Source organism: Pelophylax lessonae, assembly GCF_965119305.1.
Source record: "Pelophylax lessonae genome assembly, chromosome: 5".
In the NCBI taxonomy this organism is placed as follows: Eukaryota; Metazoa; Chordata; class Amphibia; order Anura; family Ranidae; genus Pelophylax; species Pelophylax lessonae.
Genome location: NC_138772.1, coordinates 208,539,995 through 208,556,781, shown reverse-complemented (window position 1 = coordinate 208,556,781; position 16,787 = coordinate 208,539,995). Strand labels below are relative to the sequence as shown.

Here is a 16,787-nt window from a genome sequence, read left to right as displayed (position 1 = left end):
TGAAAAAGTATGATTCTGCCATTAAAGTGGAACTTTAGTCAGAAAATTAAGTCTTGTTAGATCACTTCATCCTGGACCCTTTTGCTGGTATAGCTACATAAAACATTTAAAATAAGTACTTATACTATTAACCACTTTAAGCCCGGAGGATTTTCCTGCATAACATCCAGGCCACTTTTTTCAACTTGGCACTGCGCGACTTTAACTGACAATTGCGCGGTCATGCAATGCCGTACCCAAACTAAATTTACGTCCTTTTTTTCCCACAAACAGAGCTTTCTTTTGGTGGTATTTGATCACCTCTGCACTTTTCATTTTTTGCGATATTAATAAAAAAAATGCGAAAATTTTGCGAAAAAATTTACATTTTCTATTTTGACAGTTAAAAAATATCCAATATATTCAATTTTTGTCATATATTTAGGCCAAAATGTATTTAGCTACATGTCTTTGACAAAAAAAATTCTCAATGAGTGTATTTTTAACCACTTTAAGACCGGAAGATTTTACCCCATTCCTGACCAGGCCATATTTTTCGATTCGGCACTGCGTTACTTTACCGGACAATTGCGCAGTCATGCAACACTGCACCCAAATTACATTTATGTCCTTTTTTTTTTCCCCACAAATATAGCTTTCTTTTGGTGGTATTTGATCACCTGTGCGATTTTTAATTTTTGAAAAAAAGAGCGACAATTTTGAAAAAAAAAAAAACAATATTTTTCACATTCTGATATATAACATTCCCCAAAAAAAAATTATAAATCAAAATTTTTTAACATTTTAGGGCAATTTGTTTTCTGCTACATATTTTTGGTAAAAAAAAAAATCACAATAACCATATTTTGATTGGTTTGCGCAAAAGTTATTGCGTTTACTAACTACGGGAAAGATTTGTCATTTTTATTGTTTATTTTTTTTTACCAGTAATGGCGGTGATCTGCGATTTTTTTTGCGGGACTGCGACATTGCGGCGGACAGATCGGGCCCCTAACTGACATTTTTGACACTTTTGGGGGACCAGTGACATTACTACAGTAATCAGTGCTATAAATATGCACTGTTACTGTAATAATACCACTGGCAGGGAAGAGGTTAACACTGTTGGTGATCAAGGGGTTAAATGTGTGCCTCATGCTTACTGACGTGGGTGGGGGGAGGGGATTGTGTGACACAGACATAGATTGCAGGTTCAGCTATGCTGAATCTTGTGATCTGTCCCTGCCTGTCACAGAGGAGATGCGCCCGCTTTGTTTACACAAGCGGGTGGATTTCCTCACTCTTTCCCCGATGATCGGGGAAGAGCGGCGGTGTTCACCACCTCTCCTCCCCTGGCCCGACTCCCGCTGTGTCTGAATACAGCGGGAGTGAGCCTCCGGCGGCGCGCACGCACCGCCGAGACAGGGAGGAATCCAGCGACGTATGTCTACGTCGCTGGACCCGACCGAGCCGCTCTGCTGCTGTAGCAGGAACGTGAGCGGTCGGCAAGTGGTTAAAAATACAGTGATACATTAACTCACTATCCTCTGCACATGCGCAGTTGCTCTACATTTTTGGCATTGTTCCGAAAATCAGGGCCACTAGAGGCTGATCTGCTGACAGCCTACAGATTTGCTGCTGCTCAGTTGCTCTGGGCTTCAGCAAAATGGCAGCCTCCAGCAAGAAGAAACAGGAAAAATAGTGGCACTTTAGAGCACACACTAATTTTAGTAGCATAATTAATTTGGTAGAATGTGGAATGTTAAAGATTGCTAAAGAACAATATTTTTTATCAAATTGTTTAAAGTATACTGTATGTAAAGGCTGTTTTTTTTGTTTTTGTTTTGGATAGAGTAGGAAAGTTTTAGACCCTTTTTGTAGAGTTTTTATTGCTGTCTGAGTCAGAGGATCACACCTCTAATTGTTTTTTTATATAATCAATATTTATTAGATTTTCCCCCCAAAAAACATACAATGTGAATAAGATATAACAGAAATGAAGACAAGAACATAAAAGTATGAACATCCAGGGAATGTTCCATCTGTAAGGCAGACATCACATCTGATCATCATCTTAGCAATAATATGGCCCATTAATAAGGGTAGAGTCATCATACGAGCTCCACATTGTACATTTATTATAGACATAAAAAGAGAATGCTCCCCTCCAGTTGGTCTGTAGCTAAAGATCACTCTAGCAATAGAAGTCATGTCTCAGGTCATGCAGGAGTGAAACATATGGGTAAAAATGTTTCTACATAGATATAATACAACAAAAACTATGCTAACTGGGCTCAATGTGTATTGCTCTAACCGCCACAGAAGGCCAGACCTCTAAGGAATAATCTAGAAAAAGGAAGAAAAAAGTGAAGTGGGAACAAGGGAAGGGATTGAAACTAATAAGGGGGATAGGGGAAGGAGGGGAAAAAGAGTAAAACTCAAACAAACAAGCACAACCCTCCATTACTCTTGAAAACTAAAAAAATGGGATATATTTCTCCACAAGTGTCCTAGCCAATGGTCGGATCCCAAAACAATCAAACGGAATGCTGACTGGTTATGTGTAGCTGAGAAAAGACCCCTACTGAAGAAGTCAACATTTGACGCAACGCATATAGGGGGTGGAGCCTAATATCTAATGTCACTCACAGCTATCTGCCTTTGAGATTTCCTGTGTGTCCAGCCCGCACTGCTTGATGTGCCTTGTATGTAAGTGTTATTCATCTTTTAATGGAAATAAACGTTTAAACGGAGAGCACTAGAGTATCTGTCCTCTATCTTCCCCATATTCATACCAAGAGAGATCTGGGGTGTATGGAAAGAGTGTAAGAATTGGCGTTACCTTGGTCTGCATTAGCCTACTCATACTAGGTGTCAGAGAAACGGCCATGCTGCAACTGGCAACTCCGCCAGTACTTCCAATGGCCGCAATGGACTCAGGCCATAGACTCATTGTAAGTGAAATGGCTGTGCTGCAACTGGCAACTTTGCCAGTACTTTCCATGGCTGCAATGGACTCAGGCCATAGACTAATTCACTGGCCTATAAAAGGACTCTGCTCAGCCCATCTGATTGCTGGATTGTCTTCAGCTCTTCCTGTTTCCTGTGCATTGTTACTTCCTGGATTCCAGTTTGACCCGGCTTGTTCCTGACCTGTCTGCTCTCTCTCCTGGCTTTGACCCTCGGCTTCATCTGACCATCCGATCCTGCTCCAGTGTTTGACCCTCGGCTTGTGTGACCATCCCTGCTCTTTTGCCCTCTGCCTGACTTCTAGTGTACCGATCCCGGCTTGCTCAACGGACTTGCTTCTGCTCAAATCCCCTTGTCTTGGTGCCTGTTTGGACTGATACCTGTGTATGACCCTCGGCCTGGCTTTTACCTGCACATTGCTTGATTCCCTGGAGTTCCTGAGAGTTGTTCCGGATACCCTTGTGAACCTCTACCTGCACTCCACAAGCATCCAGTGCTCCTTGGGACGCGTCACCTCCTGTCCCACTTCCAGGGGTGATTCGCACCGAGCTGCAAGGGAAGCCCTCTCAGCATTTCGGCCTCTACCAAGAAGGGATCTGACACTAGGATTGCTTTTTATCCCCATAGGGGAATTGCTGGTTCTGAACCGCTGGTGAAACAGGGGTCAGAGCAGGAGGTGACGACCATCTTTTTGTGGTGGAGGAGAGCACAAGCACTTGATTGTTAAAGAGAGCACCAGATTTTGCACATTTTGTGCCTCTTTGCACATTTCTTTTGGGACAGTTGCAATGGACTAATGTTTTTGGTCACATATGATTTTAATATACCATCTAATAATTTACATTTGCTCATCACTTATATGCACAGTTGAGCATATTATAATTTGCCATTTATTTATTTAAAGTGATGCAGCACTGTTATTGAAGATTTATGAGTATAGGGTGGGACCCTAGGCAGACAGAGACAATGTCACCCTCCCATATCCCAACATGGCCCTATCCAGGAGTCCAATTTCCCCCGGGATGACTAATCGTTCTTATCCATTTATATGGAGTAATACATCCACCCAGACCAGATGTCCAAGAACTGTTGTTCCCTTTGCTGACTTGTATAAACCCATCTTTCTGCCTCCATAACCCTCTCGACCTCCGTCCGCCAATCTTCAAAGGTAGGGCGAATATTTTATCTCCAATACCTGGGAATAAGACATTTAGCTGCATTTAGGAGGTGTGGAGTAACACTACATTTATAAGCTTTTAGAGAGGAGGGAATGTCATGAAACAAATAATTTAGAGGGGTAAATTCAATAGACCTAAGAGTTTTTTTTTATCCATGGGGAAATATTGTGCCAAAATTTTTGAATCTTGGGGCAGGTCCACCATAGGTGTAAATAGGTGCCTTCTTGTAGGCAACCTCTCCAGCACCTAGAATCCACTTGTGGGGAAATCCTGGCTAAGCAATTGGGTGTCTGGTACCACATAGATAGAAACCTATAACATGATTCTTGAGTTTTTGTAATTATGAAGGCATTATGAGTTAGGTTAATTATTTTTTGTAATTGGGGTGCCATGAAAGTAACTCCCAGTTCAACCTCCCACTCAAGTATGAAATAGGGGTTGAAAAAAAAAAAAAGGAATAGGGGTTGTACAGGGCTGCGCTCCCAGCATAGCCTGGTATGTTGTAGATAGCAAGTGTGAAGTATCAGTTTGGTGAGTGCACATTTGTTCAAACTTTGTGAGGAAATCAGAGGAGGGGAGCTTGGGGGCTAGCCTCTGAAGGGAATGTTTTACATGCCCAAATTGCCAAGAATCTAGAGGGAACACTCCATATGTCCTTGGGAGTAGCTCTAAGTCTAGGAGACGCCCCATAGGAGCTATTTTAAGGCATCAAGTGTCTCCATCTGCAACCCATGTTCTAAAAAAGGAGCATTCCTCTCCTGGCGCAAACCATGGGAAGCCACCCAGAGAAGGCAATGGTAAAGTCAGGGGTGCAAGCTCCCAATCCCTGTTTATCCTGTCCCACATGTGCAAAGTAGCCCGTGTGAATGGGGATGTCCAGGTAGATAGACCGTTCGACGCAGCTGGGATCCTGGGCGCCCAGGCTATATTACAGCCCACAGGGGTCTTTTCCAGTGACACCCATAACTTGTCAGAAGAGTTATGGTGCCATTTTTAAATACCCACCACCCTCTAATTGTTCTGTTGATCGTTGTCACCAAGATAAAAAGTAAAGGGAAGGTAAAATAATTTAGGGTTATCAGAGTAAGAGTTATGGGAAAATCCTCCATTAGGGACACTTGTTCCTGCAATAACTCCCCATGATGAATATTTTTTCTGTTTGTAAAGCTGTTTTCTTTTTTCCTGGTGAATCTCCTGGATAGAAAATGTCGGGATACAGGCAGCAAAAGATAAACACTTTAAGTAGTATCTGTGAACATAAAGCACACAGCAAGCAGCCTCCATAGGCATATTATCACATTTTTTGTTTCTAAAATAATACAAGATAAAAGTGGCTGATACAAAAGAAGTCATCACAGGACAGCATGATGTCTAAATACATAAAGAATACATGTATTTACTAAGCCGATACAATGTATACTATGTGTACCCAGACATAAGAGGTGTTGCTCTTGAGCAATGATACTATGTCTATTACTGCTATGCAGGTACCCCCAAGTGTCCTTTAAGGAAAGAGAGCCCAGACTGAGGAAAACATTTTGTCCGATCACCTTGTTTTCTCATATATGAGCTAAAGCTAGGGTGTCTATGGTGCTTCCCCAAACCCTCTTCATTTGTGATCAATTTGGAGAATTGACGACACAGTAAATTCTTATTTACCTAAATATTTGCATTCAGATTTTGTCTGATCTGTGAAGAATCGTGGAAATCATGAATCCAGGGGACTCTGATTAATGACTTAAAGTTGAAAGAGAAGCACTAAGAAAGCAACTAAGCAATTGCTAATTTTACCAGTGCTCTAGCCTTCCATGCTATCTATTTCTAAAATCAGCATTGCAAATATCTTTTTTAAAGTCTTTTTGACTGCTGCCCGTCCACAGTGTGTAGTAATGAAGTGAATGGTGGGCAGAACCTTGTTTTATCAATAATGTTGTACTGGAAGAGATGGCGTCACCTCTTACTCACCTTAACCTCATTCATCCTGGAGCGTCAAAAAAGTTGTGCCTCAGCTAAATCTGATTAACCAATGCATGTGCAATGAAAAGACAATGATGTGGAGCACTTCTGGGTCCCAGCAATCCTGGGTGGAGGAAGCATTTGTTTCGTGGCTTTATAGCATTGTCATGCCAGAGGCAGAAGTATCCGCAGAAATGTAAATGCCAGGATTACCAAGTAGTTTGTGGATTTTACATGAGGATAAAGAAAAGGAAATTCTTTGCACAATGATTAGGGTAACCTTAAACAGATGGTTTGACTTCATGCCCAAAGAGCCATGTTAATAAATGTACAATGTGTACAGTATAATTGTGAGATTCATACATGTGCAACTTCGTACAGCACATTTAACTGACCCTGCACTGCTACAATTCTGATGTTAGATTTTTATTCTAAACTCATAATTCGGCACTTATAGGAGTTATAAATGATATAAATGAAATGGCAAGCTTGCAAAATATTTGGTTTTAATGATTAATCATAATTGCTGTAAAAGTATGAATGAGCTTTAAGTAAATGATTGAGACAAGTTCATCAGCTGAGGCTGAGGCTGAAGACTGGGCATATCTGGTATCTGTGGTATAGGTTGTCTTGGTAGATGAGATTGGATTAGACAGGATCAGTGTAATAGAGGAATAATACATATATTTGTTTAAATACTGTTAGTTAGGATTAGTGTATTCTTAGTCATAATTAATAGCATTTGTGTGTATTTGTGTATTGGGAAACCTGCCTTTATAGCCACATGAATTTTAATGGCATCCCATTAGTCCATAGGGTTCAATATTGGGTTTACCCACCCTTTGCAGCTATAACAGCTTCAACTCTTCTGGGAAGGCTGTTCACAAGGTTTAGGAGTGTGTCTATGGGAATGTTTGACCATTTTTCCAGAAGCGCATTTGTGAGGTTAGGCACTGATGTTGGATAGAAGGCCTGGCACTCAGTCTGTGCTCTAAATCATCCCAAAGGTGTTCTATTGGGTTGGGGTTAGGACTTTGTGCTGGCCAGTCAAGTTCCTCCACCCCAAACTCGCTCATCCATGTCTTTATGGACCTTGTTTGTGCACTAGTACACAGTCATGTTGGAACAGGAAGGTGCAATCCCCAAACTGTTCCTACAAAATTGGGAGCATAAAATTGTCCAAAATGTCTTGGTATGCTGACTCCTCAAGAATTCTCATAACTGGAACTAGGGGGCAAAGCCCATCCCCTGAAAAACAACCCCACATCATAATCCCCCCTCCACCAAATAATTTGGACCAGTGCACAAAGCAAGGTACATAAAGACATGAATGAGCGAGTTTGGGGTGGAGAAACCTGACTGGCCTGCACACGATCCTGACCTCAACCTGATAGAACACCTTCGGGATGAATTAGAGCATAGATTGTGAGCCAGGCCTTCCCTCCAACATCAGTGCCTAATTTTAAAAATGCGCTTCTGGAAGAATGGTCAAACATTCCCATAGACACGCTCTTAAACCCTGTGGATAGCCTCCCTAAAGGTGTTGAAGCTGTTATAGCTGCAAAGGTTGGGTAAACCCAATATTGAACCCTATGGACTAATGGGATGCCATTAAAATCCATGTGGGTATAAAGGCAGGTTTCCCAATACACAGATACACACAGATGCTATTAATTATGACTAAGAATACACTAATCCTAACTAACAGTATTTAAACGAATATATGTATGCAAAGGGTGGACCAACTCAATATTGAACCCTACTAAGGGACTATGACTGGGACTAAGACTGGGATGGCATTAAAGCTCATGTGCATGTAAAGGCGGTGTCACAATACTTTTGGTAATATAGTGTATATATTTTCAATATATATTATCTTTTTATACATTGTTAAAACCATGAGAGAAACTTGCAGCCATGTCACCTTTCTACCTGTGAAGTCACATTACAGAACAAGAACATGTGTTACATGTGATCTTGTCAATCAAAGTTCATACATGTAGTTTCCCCTCCCTTTTATGGAATCATTGTAGTAAGCAGTATTAATGTTTGCCTTACAAGTTATGAGAATTATGATGTCTACATGTAACATTAAAAGACTGTTTAAGAGATGGCAATCCATTCACACACTAAGACATACTGTATGAAGACATGAAGACTATACAGTGCATACAGGTATACCCTTTGACATATTTAGACACGTGCATTCTCTTGGAAGCTTAGGATGACATCACTTACTACTGCTTCTAGGACAGCCATGACTCTAAGCTTGGCACATTTATATAACTACTGCTTTTATTTCTTGTATTTTTGTTTTTACTACACCGAACTATAATTTGTTTTATCTTTTGTTTCAATTATATGATGATGCCAAGTGTGATAAAATAAAATTACACTTTAATTTAAGTCAGTCTTGCTACTGAACTATTTACATACCCGCCTAAAAGACACTACAAATATTAAATGTGTCGGAATATTTTACATCTGAGCACATTTGACATCTTTGACTCCCTTTTTACCAAAAAGTAGCATCTGATGTACCTACAGCATAGCATTCCTTGGAATAGAGATGCTGCAGGTAATTGCCTTGCATCTGTGCCACACAACCTGAAATTAGAAAGCAATAGCTAAATGTAGCACAATCAATGCACAATCAATGTATCTAAGTGCCATACATATCCAGCATAAAAACTAGAAAAACTGGTAAAACATTTTGCCCTCATTTTTTTTAAATGAGAAACTCTATCTGCTTTTTTTGTGTAAAGCATCCATTCGCCTAATATTTTAGGACACATACTCATCTATGCTGCTTGAAAACATGTTACCCTTTGCTTTTCCATTCTTTTTGAACCTTTCAAGCTGGTGGTATTCTTTACTGGAAATCTGTTTAAATTTGTTGTAAACCCCTACATATACCCAGTGAAGTGACAAGCAGTGGGTGAAATGCAGAAATGAAACAAATTCTGCTAAATAAGCTGTACTTGTTGCAGTCCTCTCTCCTCTACAGTCTCCTAAAGTACACATTTCACACATAATGTCTAAGCTTCCAGAAGGCAAGGGGTGGTAATCTGATGTCACACACTGCAGAGCATAAAGCAGGGAGCTCATTGTAAACTGAGACCTGAGTGGAAAGAAAGGACACACCCCTTCTATATAGTCTCCTAGCTGAGGCTGTCAATCACATTCTGTGTGATAGAGTATGAGCAGGGATGTACCCAGGATTCTGTAGGGTCAGTATAACCTGTCAGAAGTGACTCATGCAGATAGTAGAGGGAAGACAGAGCAACTATTACTAACACTAGTTTTGGATTGAGGCAAGTACACTATAAAGTGATATGCTTTGTTCATTTTTCATTTCAGAAGTTTACAACCACTTTAAACAAATGATTCTTTGATTCTGGCCAAGGGCAAAAGAGGGTGTTCCCTAGGGCTGTTTCACACCATGTCCAATGAGATGCGTTTTTTTCTGCACGCCACAGCACATGTATGCTGGCACATAGAAAACCACTGTCTTACTTATGCTAACATTTCTGAGAATTGATACTTATGCTAGCATTTTTGAGAATTTAAATCAACAGTTTCCTTTTTGAATGGAACATGTTCACGTTATTGATTATAGTGTATTTTACATACAATTGTTACACCTTTTATTGGATGTACTTTCTATTCATGCTAATTTACTGGTCTTATAGATTTGTGCACAAAACAAAATGCTCCACTTTTTCTAGTTTTTTTCACACATGATAAAATAAAGTTTTGATTATGCAAACAAGGAGTTCATCTTTCTGAAGAAGAGTTTGGTCTTCTAGGACAGGAAGTACATGACAGCTAACATACTTGCAATATCTCTTTAGGCCCCTTAACACTGATTGGGTCCACCTGTCAGTTTTTCAGGCGGACCCCATTGGACCATCCATTGCTCTCTGTGGAGTGGAGGATGTCAACGGATGTCTGTCTGTACCCCATCACTTCATGTCTGTGCGCTCCATCTGAGAGAAGTCAGGTCACCACCTTGTGGACCATATTGTCTGTCATTCACTGAGACTGGGCTGCTTGACTTGGAAGATTTTTGGATCTGGGATCGGCTCCACATGAGTGATTGTTTATTGGGCACGCTAGACTGATCTCTGTAATGGGGGTCTGTCAGATCCGGTAAGAGGCTTGGATACCTGGTGTTTGCTGGTGGTGGCTTCTGGATTCACAACTTACAACTTTTACTCTGTCTGTTCCTGGGATTCCCCATTCATTCATATGTGTGTGGACTTCTTATGAACTTTTACTCCCCAATTGATTTTTTGTGAATTTTAATATCAAAAGCGCTGCATGTTATTTTAAGCCTTTTTTATATCCACATTTCAGGATTGGTGCAAGCTGCTTTTTTCTGTTGATATAGGGTTTGTTTATCTAGTGCAGTATTATATCTTTATGGATGTCAACGGATTTCTGATCTTGTCAGCCAAAAACAGATTCCTTACCCGTCCATCTGGAGGATAAAATCAGATGACAGTCGGATGGAAACGCACAGGTGGGTTGTGTTGTGTCTATGTCGGCTCTGCATCAGCGAAGTGAACAAGGACCCATCATCTGCCTACTCAGCGGGGATCAGTGGAGAGATCCTCTGATGAGCAGGCAGATCCAATGGCAGACTCCGCCATTGTGAAAGGGGCCTTAATCAGTTGTATTTTCTTTTAAACAAGTTAGGAGATACAGATCTAATCCACCACTTCCCAAGATAAGCTTCACTGTCATCAGCCATTCTTACATCAGGAAAAACAAAACTGTTTTTCAACACATCTTCCAAAACATCGTTTTCACAGAAATCAGTTGAAACAACAACTTTAATTTAGAAAAATATGATTGGGAATTTTTTAGGGTGCTTGCCTTCTGACCCCAAATCTTAATATACATTCACAGTTTACAACACAAAATACAAAATAAACATTGAAGAATATACCACTGCAGACCTTTACTTATATTATTGCTTGGCTGTAATGCTTTCAAGGGAATTAACCTGGACAAGTATGCAGGTTAGGAGGGTCCTGAATTTACTTTCATTTGCATGTTTGTTCCAAGTTAGTACTGTATCTTCACAGAAGCTATTAGATCAGAATGACAGTCAAACAACTAGTACCCCTAGTACAACATCTAAAACTACAGACCCTATACAAGTACAGATTTCCATTAAATACCAAAAACATTCATTGAAAAATTAGCCCATACAGGGAATCCAAATCCCCTTAATAGTAACAGCCACTAAGATGATAGCTAGCTTTGGAAAATCCAAAGCTTGAGCTTTGCAGTGGTTAAAGGCAGATTTCAAGGTTTTTATGTGTAGGTTCTTCTGCACCATATTGCACTTTAAAACCTTTGAACTATGTCCATCAGGCCTAGAACGGCCAATAAAGGAACTTTTAGTTCAGCCAGCCACCTTGCTATATATGGGAGCAATACTGTCATTATATTGAAAGCGATTGCAGAGAAAGCATAAGAAAGCTGACACTGTACTTAAATTCTGATTGCTAGCTCTTTGGGCAATCACCCATTTGCTGTCACTTTTAGCTGCTGTCCTGTCCTTATCAACTTTTTTTTTCTTTATTTTACTGCAAGGCGTCCCTTTTAAAATGGGCTTTTGTTTCAGGTGTTGGTACTGTATTTAGGGGGTTTTCATTTATTTGGGGGGTATTTTGTTGTTTATTTTATTGATAGGGCCTTTTTTTCAAGTTAGGCAGGTAAACTGGGGCTTAGCCTTGTTCTCTAAAAGTATCCTGCTACTAGCCAAGTTTACACCACTGTATTATCTGTGTTTTTTTAAATTTTGCAGTAAAGCCCGAGCCCATGCTTTTTGTCTCAAGTAAAGTTAAGCCTGGCCTTGCTGTTTAAAATGGTCCTGGTGCAGGCCAGTTTTACACTACTGTGTCATCTGTGGTCTCTTAACCACTTGACTTCTGGAAGATTCACTTTACTTTAACTGACAATTGCGTGGTCCTGCGAAGCTGTACCCCAATAACATTTATGCCATTTTCCCACAAATAGAGCTTTATTTTGGTGGTATTTGATCACCTCTGCATTTTTATTTTTTGCACTATAAAAAAAAAAAGCAGACAATTTAAAAAAAAAAAAAAAAAAAAATTCACTTTCTGATATAAAACATATCTAAGACAAAAATGTAAGAAAACAAATTTCTTCATCAATTTAGGCTAATATGTATTCTGTTACATATTTTTGGTAAAAAAAATCCCAATAAGCGTATATTACATATAAGCGTATATTACGTATAATACAGTGATCAGTGCTAAAAAATATGCACTGTCACTGTACTAATGAGACTTTGTTTGGGAAGGGGTTCCCATCAGGGGGATCAAAGGGTTAAACGTGTGCCTAGCCAGTGATCTCCGGTATCCACATTATACACAGCGGGAGCGGGTCTGCATGCCCAACTGTGCAGGATGATGTAGTAGATACATGATATTGAGGCTGACACGGCATGTGAACGGACGCTCTTCTCAACAGCTCCGGGCTCTCCTCTGAATAATCCTGAGTAATCCTGCTTACCTGGTCCCCCATTTCGGCTGACTTCTCCTCTGGCTCCCTAGAGAGGGATATGGCACTCTCGATGTGTGCTTTAGTGGATGGTAAGGTGAAAGATATAGCCCCCGGCCAAGATGAGTATCACCACACGCTCTTGCCAAGATGGCCACCGCTCCTCAATCTTCTCTTTCATCCACTCCAGAACTGATAGGAGAGGCGCCTGATCCATCACCGTCATCAGCGCCACCTGTGCTACTCTCCCAAACCTCTCAGAGTGAGGCCAGGCTGGCGGATGACCCAGCACTGGAGTGTACCCTGCTGGATGTCCTCAGGACAATTAAGGTAAACTTTTCCGATCTCATAAGTAAGGTGAAGGAACTTAAACTGGATATCACTATAATAGACCAGGACATGCATAAAATTTGAGACTCTCTCTGCTACTGAGCGACGCATTGGTGATCTAGAGGACACTGTCATCCCTACCCTCCCTGAAATTAAAACCTGTGGCACTAAAATAAAACCATTGGAGGACAAGGTGGATGACTTAGAAAACCGCCTGAGACAAAGCAATCTCAGATTGGTGGGCCTACCTGAGCGGGTGGAGGGATCTAACCCGGTGTCGTTCTTGGAGAGCTGGCTCATGCAAGAATTTGGCTGGGACTGTCTGTCTGCCTGCTTTGTGATTGAAAGGGCCCATGGAGTCCCTGTCAGGTCTCTACCTGAGGCCTATCCCCCATGTGCCATGGTGATACGTCTTCTCAACTATCGAGACAAGGATTCCATCTTACGCTCTGCTCGTCTGAAGGGGAGCCTGAGGATCAACAATGTGGTGGTGTCCCTTTTGCCGGATTACTCTCCCATAATCTGCACCCTGAGAGCCAAGTACCAACATGTGAAGCAGAAATTGAGAGAGAAAGCCATTCAATATTCCATGCTGTTTCCTGCTACCCTGAGAGTTCTTTACCAAGGCCAAGTGCATTTTTTTTAATCCCCTGTAAATGCTCTCTCTTGCTTTGAATCTCTGAGTCAGCCTGGCCAAGCTGCATCTAAGCACACCCCTGAAACCTAAAATGGGTGATCCCTTTAAAAGTTTATTATCCATTTTGAATCTCAGCTTTTGGAAGCGGTCTGCTGGGGCAGGTCACTTCAGTTTTGCCCTGACAAGAGGAGTGTGTCCTCTTCCTGCAAAACTCTGCTGCCATTGATAGTTATAAGTTTGTTCTCTATTATATCCAAATTTTTTGTTCCATAAACTTTGGTTAAGTAGGCCATGTTCTCTACATTTGCCTTCTGTTTTGGGATAAAGCCCTCTCCTTGTTTTTGGTTCTGGACAGGGCTACAATTTTTGTAGTTTTCACTACTAATGTCCTTTGTTTTCTTCAATGTTTTTGCCAGTATGTATGTGGTGTGTATGAGTGTGGATGTTTTCTGCTTTGCCTCCTCCCTTCTAAGGGTTTGCAGCTATGAAGGGGACTATTGCTGGCCCAAGGAGCCGTGTGCCCATTTTTTACCCTGCCCACCTTAGTTAGTATTTAACTATGTCCACTGTCACGTGTATCTCCGGGAATGTAAGGGGGCTTAATTCAGAATTTGAGAGAGCTTCTTTATTTGAATTTCTGAAATGTCACAAACTACATATCCTATGCTTGCAGGAGACCCATTTAAGTTCTTGTACCTAAAAAAAATTAGGAAATGTATGGATATCAATACACCTATTCTAATTATGCCCAGGGAGACGTCAGACGAAGTCCCATTGGATGTAACGCCGCGTACGGGAGGTGGAGTCGCATTTGATTGACGTCACCCACTGCTGCTGCCGTTGCCTCGAGCTCTTGTGGTGGCTTGTGGAGCCCACAACGCTGAGTTTTACTGATGTGCCTGTTTATGTCTTCCCCAATGTAATATTTCTTCTATTAAAAACGTATAGTATTAGCAGTCTGCACTTAGAGGCTCCTGTTTCTTTTTTATGTCCATATCCTTTGAAACATCTGTGAATATCATTACCTGGGGCATATGTCCATGAGCGGTACCTGGTCCTGAATTACCTTAAGATGTATGTTCGTGAACCTGAAGCCGATTGTTTGATGTGTATGATGTGATATTCATTGCGATTTTTGACCTCTGGTGAAACAGTGTTCAAAATATAAGGTGAGGGAACATGTGTGCTATCTGGTGGAGGGAGTTCACTGTGTGGAGCCGTTATTTTCTACATTCAACACAGATTGGACTTAAGGACTGATTTTTCCATCCTTTGGGACTTTTAGTTCTTTTCAGCATTATTATGATCACTTAGAGGATTTGCGCTGCACCAATTTTGCTTTTTTAACAATAGTTTGCCTATTAGTCCTAAAAAAAGCCAGATTTAACAACAAAGTTTGCCTCCCATAGACTTCAGGATTTGTCTCTATGTTTGGGTAAACACTTTTAGTTCTGCCTTAAAATTCACTTGTGTAGTGGATCATTAAAAGCAATGGAATAGCATCCTTCTGGTATGCTTTATCGATGCAGCCCTCTTCAGATTGGGGAATCTAGTAGACAAATGTAAAAGAGCACACATGAGTCTAGTAGACAACTGTAAAAGAGCTCTGAAGAAGGGGTGCGTCCGCCGAAACGCGTCAGTTCTCAGAGTAGCATCACGGTGTGTTTGTAGCATCACCTGTATACATTTATATTTGTGAGTATTCATTTGGCTGTATGTTTTGTTTTTTACAATAAACCTTTCGTAATGCACTAGGCGTGTGCGCCCCCTCCTGTGCACTCTTCTAAGTTTGAGTTTGTTGAATTTTGAACAAGATTAACCAAACCATTGGCAAATCAAAACCCTTGCAGATTCTCCCATCATTATCAATGCATAGTTTTAGGAAAGCACCCATTATATTTAAGTGCACTTACGTTCCACAAAATAAGAGCTGGCATCAATCTTCCAGACTATCTGCCCCCTGTGAGAGCCGTTCACACCACGGTTCTTGTAATCCAGAAAATTTTCAGACAGCACTTCATCTGTAAACAAGATTCAGAAAGTTCAATGAGAAACACAAAGTACCACAAAAGTGTATCTAAACCCAAGAACAAAGATGTAATATACTGTAACTTTACAATCTTTAGATGTTATTTTTTTCAGAAAAGTACCTGCTGATTCTGTCAAAAATCTAGTGTCTTAGTAACTTCACCTGTACTGAATTGAAATCTCAAACAATGTTATTAACCTTCTTTGTTCCTTTTGGTAAACTACAGAACACCTCCCTATGTGTTGCGGAGACAGGAAAGGGGAAGGTGTTTGTAGTTGAAATCAGGAGAGCAGCCTAGGTTGACAATGCTGCTGCTCCCCCATAGAAAATGTAAAATTAGCCCTCTAGGACAGAAAGTGTGTTATTGGCAAGATCAGCAGGTGAAAATAAAGAAATGCACGCATTACCTATGTGAATGAAACAATTGCTGGCCCTTGAATGGAGCAAAATGGAAGGACAGTAATCATAGTTACATAGTAGGTAAGGTTGAATAAAGACAATAGTCCATCCAGTTCAACCTTTGTTGGTGTATGTGTGTCAGTGTCAATAATTATTTCCCATATACCTGTATGTTGTGTTCTTTAAGTTGCATGTCCAAGAGTCTTTTAAAAATATCAATACTCCAAGCTGACACCACCAATTGTGGCAGAGAGTTCCACATCCTTATCACCCTGACAGTGAAAATTGGGATTGTTACAAATCATTAGTAACCAACCAGAATTCCACCTAATAAAACTGAAATCTGGTTGGTATGGAATCCCAAATGTTGCATGTCTTCGCTATTGTCAATCCTGTTCTGCTGAGAAAACCCTTTGGTGAATCCATCTTTCAGGTGCAATAGATATTGCAACCTAGTATAAGAATAAAAAAAGTACAAAAACTGAATTACCATACCCCTCAACTTTTTGAGATGGGAACGAGCAGGGCAGCCACTCACTGGTCATCCCACCAAATCCGTCCACTGGTCATCCCACCAAATCCTTGAGTGCACCCACTTTTATTTTAACACTCTTACAACTTTTATTATAGGAATATGAAAAGTGTATCCCAAGTCATTAGCACATCAAGATTTAACAGTAAGAAATAGGGTTGCACCGATACAATTTTTTTATCGGTGAGCACGAGTACCGTCACTTGTGCTAAAGTGCTTGCTGCTACCAATTACCGA

General features: G+C 40.7%; 1 protein-coding gene across 3 annotated transcripts in view; it reads right to left on the bottom strand.

The window, feature by feature from the left end:
• HECW1 (HECT, C2 and WW domain containing E3 ubiquitin protein ligase 1) overlaps positions 1–16,787 on the bottom strand; it is a 504,763-nt gene that overhangs the window by 204,289 nt on the left and 283,687 nt on the right. For all 3 annotated transcript variants that reach the window (XM_082259512.1, XM_082259513.1, XM_082259514.1), the window contains one exon: positions 15,504–15,611. In XM_082259512.1, coding sequence (XP_082115638.1) covers positions 15,504–15,611 — 108 coding nt within the window. The remainder of the gene's footprint in view (positions 1–15,503; positions 15,612–16,787) is intronic.